General features: G+C 59.2%; 2 protein-coding genes across 2 annotated transcripts; both read left to right on the forward strand.

The window, feature by feature from the left end:
* Nucleotides 1–1,684: 1,684 nt before the first annotated feature.
* Nucleotides 1,685–4,927, forward strand: IUM83_02257 (CRN2-like protein; the record flags this gene model as incomplete). The annotated part of the gene is made up of 1 exon (XM_067926160.1): nucleotides 1,685–4,927. The coding sequence occupies one exon, from the start codon at nucleotides 1,685–1,687 to the stop codon at nucleotides 4,925–4,927; it is 3,243 nt and encodes a 1,080-aa protein (XP_067801082.1).
* Nucleotides 4,928–5,458: 531 nt separating this feature from the next.
* On the forward strand, nucleotides 5,459–6,982 carry IUM83_02258 (DNA/RNA polymerase; the record flags this gene model as incomplete). Its single annotated transcript, XM_067926161.1, has 2 exons — nucleotides 5,459–5,819; nucleotides 5,964–6,982. The coding sequence occupies 2 exons, from the start codon at nucleotides 5,459–5,461 to the stop codon at nucleotides 6,980–6,982; spliced, it is 1,380 nt and encodes a 459-aa protein (XP_067800635.1).
* Between the last annotated feature and the right edge of the window lie 3,293 nt (nucleotides 6,983–10,275).

Consider the following 10,275-nt stretch of genomic DNA (forward strand, 5'->3'; position numbering starts at 1 on the left):
CGCACCTGTTGAAAGTCGCAGGGGCGTTCGTAAGCCCATGCGGCATTACTAGCCACTCGGAGAGCATGCCGCTTGGCGTGCTCACTGCCGTGAGAGGAATGTCGCTCTCACGCATTAGGATTTGATAAAATCCGTCTCGCAAGTCGAGAGCACTGTAAACGGTGCTCCCGGCCATCGAATCGATGATAACATCTTTTCGCGGTATCGGCGTCTGTGCCGGTCCCGTCGCATCGTTCAGCTTGTTGTAGGCATGAACGATGCGCCATCCGCCCTGTGCCTTTTCGACACAGAACGTCGGAGCACTGTGCGGGGACTTTGATTCCCGCACTTGTCCTGCTTTGCGACGACTTTCAAAGAAGTCGTCGATCGCTTTCACTTGTTCTCGCGGCAGTGGCCACTGCCGCGTGACACAGTACTTCGTTCCCGGCACGAGATCAATCTCGTGCTGAATGCCTTTATCCTGCGGCAGCTCCGCAGGAATCGCTTCTGGGAGTACGTCTTTGTACTCCCTCAACAATTCGTAATAGGGACTCGACTTCAGCGAGTCCCAGCCTTGTTCCTCGAAGCGCTTTCGCTTCGTCTTCGCACTGAGAGTGTCTTCACTCTCAGTGGTACTTCCCATGAAGAGCTGCCTCAGCTCTTCGCTCTCGCTCTCCGTTCTTTCGCTGTTCGAAAGAACGCAGACCTGCTCGATGCGTCCATCGTGCAAATCGCGCGTGAAGCGCTTCCAGCTCATGACTGGAAGCGAAGTCAACTCCGACGCCGTCGTCGGAGGATTAGCGAGTTCCATCTCACGATACTGGAAACCGGTATCGGTGCGCGTCAAAACGCTTAGCGTCTTGACATTCGGCGTCACTACCGCAGTCTGCCCAGCAGACTGCTCTTGTTGCGTCTCGGTCCCGGACCGAGACTTGTGCAGCGTTCTCCGCTTGCACCGTCTTCTTGTTGTGCGGAGCCCGGCTCCGCACAGTTGTTCTTCTGGTCCAGGCCCGGCCGTGGACAGTTGTTCGCCGGTGGACCCTGTCCGCGGGCGCGCGGTACCAAGCCCGGCTTGATCGCATGGCGCTTTGGCGTGCAGCCCGGCTGCACGGTAATGTGTCCCTTCGCCGGCAGACCCTGTCTGCGGGCGCGCGATATCAAGCCCGGCTTGATCGCATGGCGCTTCGTCGTGCAGCCCGGCTGCACGACAGCATGCAAATTGCGTCAGTGCGGTACGTTTGCAACCGTCCGCACTGTTTGCAGCGTCAACTCCCGGAGTTGACACGCCTTCGTCACCTCGACGCCATTCATTGGCGGAGCCCCTCATGACCGAGGGGGCGTCGGCTCCCGGAGCCGACGCGTCGTCGTCGACCTGACCTCTTCGGGTCAGGGACTGTCCCTTACACATTTGAACGTGGGTGTTGGTTCCCGGAACCGACACATCCTCATCTTCCGACGTCGGCAGCATTGCCGACGTGGGTCTCGCTTGTGTGCGCCTGATCCGGTGGGATCCAATCCCCCGGAAGCTCGCCTCCGAAGTTCAAGTTAGGACACAGACACACAGAGAACGTAGCATTAGTGAGAATCTAATTCAGTTTGGGATTGGCACAGTGTTGTGCAATCTAAGCAGACAGATCGAAGTCGACTTTAGTTACTGTGCTGCGCAGGCGCAGACTCCGCGTGACACGAAGACACGCCTGACAAGATGGCCGACTCGGACGAGCGGCTGGCCGAACGTACGGCGGCGATGCGGCTGGACAGCGCACCGTCCCCCTCGCGTCCGGCAGACCTGGAGATCCTGATCCCCAACCCCTTCGAGCGCAGAGACGACGAAGGCCACAGTGCGAGTGACGCCGAGATGCCTACGGCGAGTCCGAGGCAAGGACCAAGGGATGGAAGGATCGCGGCGGCGCCGGCGCTACCACAGCCCCCGATGTACTCGGGGCGCACCATGCAAGCTCGGCGCGACTTCATGTACAAGTACGAGGGCTACTTGGTGAAGGTGAACGCGCTGCAGACGGAGTGGACAGTAGCGCTGGCCATGCCCGTCAGCGCGTGTATCGAGACAGATACGCGGCGCATGATCGCTCGCTGGGAGTTCAGCGGAGCCTTGCCCGAGACGATCACGGAGGAGCAGTGGAAGGACTACTTTCGCCAGGCTCTGGTGCCTACCTTCGTGGACTACGCGTCGATCGACACGGCCATGAAGTCCCTCAAGATGCAGACCAAGTGGCTGGAGCCTGAGAGCCGCATGATGCACTTGCAGGCCGACATGGAGGCCATCCTCAACCGCTTCAACGTCACGGACCTGGCGTTCAAGCACGAACAGCGCCGCCTGGTCGGCTACCTGACGAAGGCTCTCGAACCTGTGAGCTTCCGGGAAGTCGTGGCGACCAAGCTGACGCTGCAGGAGTTCAAGCCGTTGAAGAACGACGCCATCGGCTTCTGCAAGTACGTCGTGGAGCTCATGCGGGGCTTCATGACCTGGGAGCAGGCAGCCGAAGCTGCTGCCCGCTCCAGCACTAGCAGCTCTGGCGGACGGGGCGGCGGTCGTACCAGCGCTGCCCACTCTGGCGGGCGAAGCGGCGGAGGTCGTGGCGGTGGCGATACAAGCGCCTGGCAGTCCGGTGGTAGTGGTCAAGCCGGTGGCGACGCCAATAACCGGACCGGTGGACGCAGCAACGGCGGACGTGGAGGTGGTCGGAGTGGACGTGGAGGGGCAGGTGGTCCTGGTGGCAGAGCTGGAGGCTCGCCTGTCGGACAAGGAGAGCCGGACGGCGCCGCACGACCTCGCGGCGCCTGCCTCAAGTGTGGCTCGACGCAGCATCAAGTCCTGGGCTGCCCAAATACCCAACCCGGCGAGGCCGAACGCCTGCTGGCGGATCTGCGCGCGCGGCGCGCGGCTCCTACAACTACCTTGCGTCGAGTCGAGACCGTGGCCGAGCCTGGCCATGAAGCTGCGGCAGCGACAGAGCCATCAGGCGCAGTTGGAGCGCGGGTGGATGGACTGGAAGTCCACGCTCTCCTCCTCGATACGGGGGACGACGAGTCGTTGGTCGCCCAGGGCGTCGTGGACGCCATCAAGGCCCGCGGAACACCGGTCTTCTTGGCGGACATTCCGCCTCGCACACTGTCGCCGATCGGAGGCAAGGACTTCGTCGTCCACCAGGCAGTAACGTTCCGCGAGGTGGAGTTGGCTACGTCGACCGGACCCTTGATGCTAAGGAACTTGGCCTGCCTGGTGGAAGACGGCAACACGTCGCTGGACTTCACACTGGGGCGGCCCATCATGACCGTGCTCGGCTACTCGGCCGACGAGCTGCTCGTGCGTGCCCGAGGCGCTAAGTCGGAGTGGGAGCTTGGTGACAAACAGCAAGTGGGGGACGACACCGAGACAACGGCGCTCCAGCGCATGTGCCGGATGCAGACGCGCGCGAGAGACATCGCGTTGGACACAATGGCCCTCGAGGGACTCGTGGACAACACGGCGCCTACCGACCAGGACTGGGGTGGCAGCGACACGGTGCACGGCGGCATAGACTCGCCGGAGACCATCTTCAAGACGAAGAACCCCACGCCCGCTTATTGGCAGTTGTCTCTGTCCTCAAGTGGTGCTCAAGTGTTGGCCTTCAAGACGCTTGGCGGCTACTCGCGTTTGAGTCGCGTGCCAGCAGGAGCCCACGCGGCGGCCACCGAGAACGCTGATGCTATAGAGCAACACGAAACCCGCACGGCGTTGCCATCGCTGCGGTTGCATGACTCCTCAGCCGTGCACGACATGTTGGATTCGAAGCTCGCGGCGGCGCGAGCGAAGGGTCTGTCCGTGAAGGGGGTGAAGCGACTGCGGGAAATCCTGCTGCGACGCCAGGACAGCTTTCGTCTGGAGTTTGGGCGCGACCCGCCGGTGAAAGTGGCGCCGCTGCAAGTGCGCGTGAAGGTCAACGCGCAGGCCACGAAGGCGCAGCCAAGGCGCTACTCACCGGACGACAGAGCGTTTCTTGACCGCCACACGGCCAAGCCGCTGGAGTTCGGGCTGGTGTTTCTGAATCACCGCTCCCGTTGGGCGTCGGCGCCGCGGATTGTCCGCAAGAAGGAGCAGGACTCGGATCCGACGGCCGACCCACGAATGACGATTGACACCAGAGGCGTCAATGAGCGCACGGAGGCTATGCCGTGGCCCATGCCCGTGCTGGAGGTCGTCCTCGGCGCCTTGGAAGGAGCCAAGGTGTTCTTTGCCCTGGACTGGTTCCGGGGGTATTGGCAGTTGCCGCTGCACGAGGACTCGCAGGAGCTCTTCACATTCATCACCCACCGCGGCATGTACACGCCGATGCGCGTGCCGATGGGCGCCACCGACGCTGTGGCGTACTGCCAGGGAGTGGTCGAGGAGATCTTAGGCGACCTGTTGGACAACGGCATCCTAGCTTGGCTAGATGACATCCTAGGCTACGCCGTGTCCTCGGACGAGCTGCTGCAGCTGCTGGACCAGGTGCTGGCCAGGTGTGAAGCCTACGGGCTGAAGCTGCATGCTAAGAAGTGTGACTTCTTCGAGGTTGAAGTCAAGTGGTGCGGTAAGATGGTGTCCGCTGCTGGCGTACGCCACTGCCCCGACCGCGTGCAAGGACTCGTTGAGATGCAGCGGCCGCAGACGGCTGGCGATCTGCAGCAGTTCCTGTGCGCCGTGAACTGGATGCGACAGAGCATTCCAGAGTACAACCGCCTCACAGCCGGCCTGTATGCCGTACTGGAGGAGGCGATGAAGGCGGCAGGATCGTGGAAGAAGGTCAAGCTCGCCAAGTTCCCGTTGGACCAGATCGGCTGGGGCGACCCGCAGCTCGCGGACCTTGCCGCTGTGAAAGCTGCGCTGCTGAAGATGGTACCGCTGGCACCCCCGAGCCCGACAGCTGAGGTGTGCCTGTATACCGACGCCAGCCAGGACTCGTGGTGAGCCGTGGCTACGCAGTTGGAGCCTGGTGAGGTCCAGCTGCCACTGGAGCAGCAGCACCATCGCCCCCTGGCATTCCTAAGTGGGCGCTTTGTGGGAGCGTCGAGCCGCTGGCCGACGATCGAGAAGGCGGCGTACGCCATTGTGGAGGCGACGCGCAGGCTGGAGTACCTGCTTCTCCGTCCTGGTGGTTTGCGTCTGTATACGGACCATCGCAACCTCGTCTACATCTTCGCACCGTACGGGCCTGACACTGCGATGGCTCGCTATCAGGCAGACAAGTTGCAGCGATGGGCGCTATCACTGCTGAGCTTCACCTACGTTATTGAACACGTGCCGGGCGAGGCCAACGTGTGGGGCGACCTCCTGAGTCGCTGGTGCGCCACGAAGATGCCTACGGCAGCGCCAACCGGTGCTAGGATGTCAAGCCTGACGGCCGTTGAGCGCGTCAGCCCACTCGAGGCTGTCGACTTCGTGTGGCCAAGTGAGGACGAGATCAGGGGGGGCCAGCTTGCGAGAACGGCCAAGGACTCGATGGAGCCAAGCCAGCCGCCGCTGTGCTGGTCGGATGACCGGCAGCTTTTCTTGCTGGCGGACGAGCGCGTGTGGATCACCGAGGATGCTGTGGAGCTGCAGTTACGGCTATATGTAGTCGCGCATGCTGGTGCAGCCGGCCATCGTGGAGCCAAGACCACGGCGAGGGCACTAGAGGACCTGTTCTCGTGGCGCTCGCTGCGCAAGGACGTGGCGGTGTTCGTCAGCGAGTGCATGCACTGCATGGCCACGGCGGCAGGGAAGATCCCCCGGCCGCTGGGCGAGACGTTGCGGGCGACCAAGCCCAACGAGCCGCTGCACTTCGACTTCTTGTCGATAGCGGAAGGCGCCGGGGGTCTCAGTACGTCCTTGTCCTCAAGGACAATATGAGCGGCTATGTAGAGCTGGTGGCCTGCGTCCAAGCTACAAGTGATGAGGTCTACCAGTCGCTGCTGGACCTGGTCTAAGCGGTTCGGTGTCGTCGGACAGTGGGTCTCCGATCAAGGAGCCCACTTCCGCAACCAAGTCATCGCGGAGCTGCAGCGCGCCCTAGGGGCGCACCACCACTTTACCACGGCCTACACACCGTGGGCCAATGGCACTGTGGAAGTGGTGAACCGAGAGGTCTTGAAGGCGGTCAAAGCGCTGCTGAGTGAGCGTCGCTTACGCGTCGAGGACTGGCCACGGGTGCTACCAGTAGTCCAGGGGGCACTGAACCAAATGCCGGCCGATAGGCTGAACGGCAAGTCGCCGCTGACAGCTTTTACAGCGCTGCCAGGAGGAGCACAGCTGGCCAGCATTCTGCACCCCCGAGAAGCGGTGACCACGACGGTCGACAGGGTCGATACCCAGGTGAGGGAGCACCTGGAGACAGTGCGTGCAGCACTGGACGGCATGCATGCTGAGATGACTGCTGCGAGTGAGAAACGCAAGCGCGCTGCTCGAGAGCGTGTAGCTCGACGTCAAGGTGTCACGCTGCCTCGGTTCACCGAGGGCGACTTTGTCCTGGCCGCGACGGCCACGGGCAAAAGCGGTAACAAACTGGCGCTGGTCTGGCGGGGACCCAAGAGGATCGTGCGGGCCCTCAACGACTACACGTTTGAGGTTCAAGACCTTATCGAGCCGTACGCCATCACCATTCGCCATGCCGCGCGGCTGCAGCTTTACCGTGAGGCTGCGCGCGGCCAGGTCGAAGCACTTACGGAGCAGGCCATTCATGGAGAAGGTGGCCACCTGGTGGAGGCCCTCAGAGCGTGTCGGCTCAGCCCCGACACGCAGCAATGGGAACTGCAAGTGAAGTGGTTTGGGCTGGACGAGGTCGAGACCTCCTGGGAGCCTGCTGAGGTCATCAAAGAGGACGTGCCGGTCCTCTTCGCCCGTTTCGTCGATGAGAAACCCGACGACCCCGACAGACTCCACATGACGGCGGCCCTGGACGCGCTGGCTGACCGCCTGCCGACGGTCGCTACCGCGTTGCCGGTGCCGAAGAAGGGCCGCCGGAAGAAGGCAACACCCGCGGTGTAGCCGCTCGTCTACAGTGCTCACGCACCAAGCTGGAGGGGGAAGTGATCCGGTGGGATCCGATCCCCCGGAAGCTCGCCTCCGAAGTTCAAGTTAGGACACAGACACACAGAGAACGTAGCATTAGTGAGAATCTAATTCAGTTTGGGATTGGCACAGTGTTGTGCAATCTGAGCAGACAGATCAGCGCCCTCGCGCACCTCTTGGGCACTCCGGAACAGCAGCATTAAGCGCTGTCTCGACTGGTGAGCCGCGGTAACAGGGCCATCGCACTCTGTTCCGCTGTCGCGTCCGAAGCGCACGAGCGTGCGCTTCTTCCAGTCTATCACCGGATCATGCCGTGCAAGCCACGGCATGCCCATTACCACGTCGAACTTATCGTCCAGGTCCAGGACGATAAAGTGTTCGACAAACACTCGTTGTTTGTACGAGAAGCGCACGTTCACGACGCGCTTCTCGGTCTTTACGATGGCACCTGTTGCCAGTCGTACCTCCAGAAGACTTCGAGGTGTATCTACCTCCTCGAAGTCAAGTCTCGACAGGCTTCGTAGTCGAACAAAGTTGTTCGACGCGCCTGAATCTACCAAAGCTCGAAGAGAGTCACTCGCTCTCTTCGAGTAAACCTTCAAGAGGACCAGGTTCGGCCTGTCATCTTGCTTCTTGCAGCGAGATCTGGTCTCACTGGGGGCTGCAGTCCTCAGTGTCGCGTGCCCAATGTCGGCATGCGTGACTGCATTACCAGTAGGGCGCCCCGCGCATACTGGATGTTCACGTTTTTTGTTTGTTCGCGGCGATGCCTAGCATCGCCACGACGGCCATCTCCAGGGGGGCATGAGAGCTGTGCACTCCCGTGCAAAGTGACCGATCCTTCCGCAACGGAAGCATCGCACGTTACCTCCCTGCTGCTGGTAACCAGCAGTTGTTGCGTTCGAGAGGTCCATTGGCTCCGGACCTCCCGTCCTCGCTACCGGGCGCGGTTGCGGCCTCGGTACGTTTACATGGAGTTTAGCCTGCCGCAGGCTAAACTCTTCTTGCATGGCAAGAGTGATTGCAGCTTCGAGAGTACTCGGGTACTCTCGGAAGAGATAGGTCTTCACGGGCCCATCTCTAAGTCCTTTCATGAACGTGACGACCTTGGTCGCCTCGTCAATTGGATTGGTCACGATATTTGATACCAAATATCGTGCGCGCTGCGCGTAAGCATGGACGTCATGCTTACCTTGCTGTAGGTCGAGGAACTCCGCCCTCGACCTGAACTCGTTTTGCGGGGGCTCAAACGCTTGTTTGAGCTCCTCTTTGAACACCTCGTACGTGCTGAAGCACGTAGGATCGGAGAGTCGGCGTCCGTACGCCCAACCCCTCGCTCGTCCGCCAAGGCAGGACATGGCGAACGCGACCTTCGACAGCGGGTCGACGATGCGTCGAGCCGCTATGGCTGTGTCGAGTTCGACAAGCCATCGGAGGAGAGGCTCGCCCTCTCTTCCCACGTAATTGCTTACGCTCAACTTTAATGGTTGAGCACGCGGTATCGTCCCTGACGACGCCGTCACTGAGGAAGCAGCATCACGCTGCTCCTTCATGATGAAGCCCAGAGCAACACCATGTTGCTCCGTCGGCGATAGCGTACGCAGCATCGTGGCTATCGCCGCTTCTCCAATGACTGTTGACAGTCGTTGGAGGGCCTCCCACTCTGGGTCAGACAGGTGGGGGCAGTCAGCGCGTGCAACATGCGTTGCAGGCGTGTTGGAGCTCTCCATGGGCACCTCCGTGCTCATGTGGTTCTCGGCTCCGCGTTCGTACACCGCGTACGAACGTCAAGCAGTCGGTCGTTGGACGGACTACAAAGTGCTACCAGGTGTAGTGGCTCTAACTTGACTCACTACTTTAGCTTACACGTTGCGCAACGTGTATGAGGAAGCGTAAGTAATTATTTAGGTTAATTATATTTGAATACACAAATATAAGTTAAGTAAGAAAGGATACCAAGTGACTTAGATTAGGTAAAATGAGAACTGTATTGCTTGTAAATTGATCTTCCTCTAAAATCTGCTAAAAACTGTTTATCATCTATGAAAGGGTTGACAGCGGCTGGCTGTCAGCGCCCCGCTAATATGCATGACTCTGATTGGTAGAAAGATGCTGCTTTCTACCAATAGGATCTTTGGGTATGTATGGACCACTCATTGTGGTGGTCCACTTCAATGTATCCATTGGTGTGTCTTACACCAAGGTGAGGAAGTATCCAAAAAACGTTTAACATATAACCTATCTGTTAAATTCACAAGTGGCTTGTAGCCACTTGTGCGTGTAACCCCGTTACAGCTCATCTCCTTGACTTGAGTAATCAAGTGCCTGAACGTGCTGATATAATCGGGCAAGTCTCGACACTGACGCTTCTTCAAGTCATTCATCTGGTCCGGAAGACGTTCTTGCAGAACCAGAGGCACGAACGCTTCCTCCAGCTTCAGAAAGAAGTCTTCCACACTCTTCACATCGTACTTCTTGACGATGTACCACTGCGCGGCTCCATACTTCAGCGATCCCTCTAACACAGCCAAAATGCGTCCACTCAACTTACTATCCTTCCAATCTATGCCCTTAGCTAAAACGTACTGCTCCACCTGCTCCCGGTATAGTTGGAACGATTCCTTGAGCGTCCCCCCGTAGCTGGGCATTTTTATCCCATCCAGCTTTAGTTGCGACAGCTGCCTTGACTTGCGCAGCTTGTCGATCAATTCTGTCTGCTTCTCCATGGCCGTCAACATACTATGCATTAGTTGTGCTGGATCCGCCATCTTGAACACGCGAACACTCCGTACTTTGTGTGTTCACCCTTGAAACTTGATACCGGTGGGAGCAATCTACTTTTAGGGGCACTGACTAAAAGAAAGTAAAAGAGAAAACCTGTTAAAGAAAATAGCCTACGCTACTTCCTAAAATTGGCCGAGTTATGCGCTGTGGGAGGTCTTGGACTACTTCGATGCCTTTGAAGTGGTCGGTGACACGTGAGAGGTCGATGACGCGTGAGAGGCCGAGCGGTGACGGTTGTCGTACTGGTCTTCGCTTCGCCAAATTTTGCTGTGCCGGGCTACAAAGAACAAAAACTGACTAACCGGCTTCGAGACTTATAGTGCTCGATTTATATGCGGTGCAGTCTTTTGAGAACAGTAGCTACTTGGGCAAATGGGCTGTCACCGGGGCCAGATGCAAAACAAATTTGCACCACGGCTGCCCTCCAGTTATTTCCCACGGTCAGCGAACAATAATAGGTTGCCCTATTAATGTACCAAAGCCTC

This window comes from Phytophthora cinnamomi, assembly GCF_018691715.1.
Source record: "Phytophthora cinnamomi strain GKB4 chromosome Unknown Contig0, whole genome shotgun sequence".
Lineage (NCBI taxonomy): Eukaryota > Oomycota > Peronosporomycetes > Peronosporales > Peronosporaceae > Phytophthora > Phytophthora cinnamomi.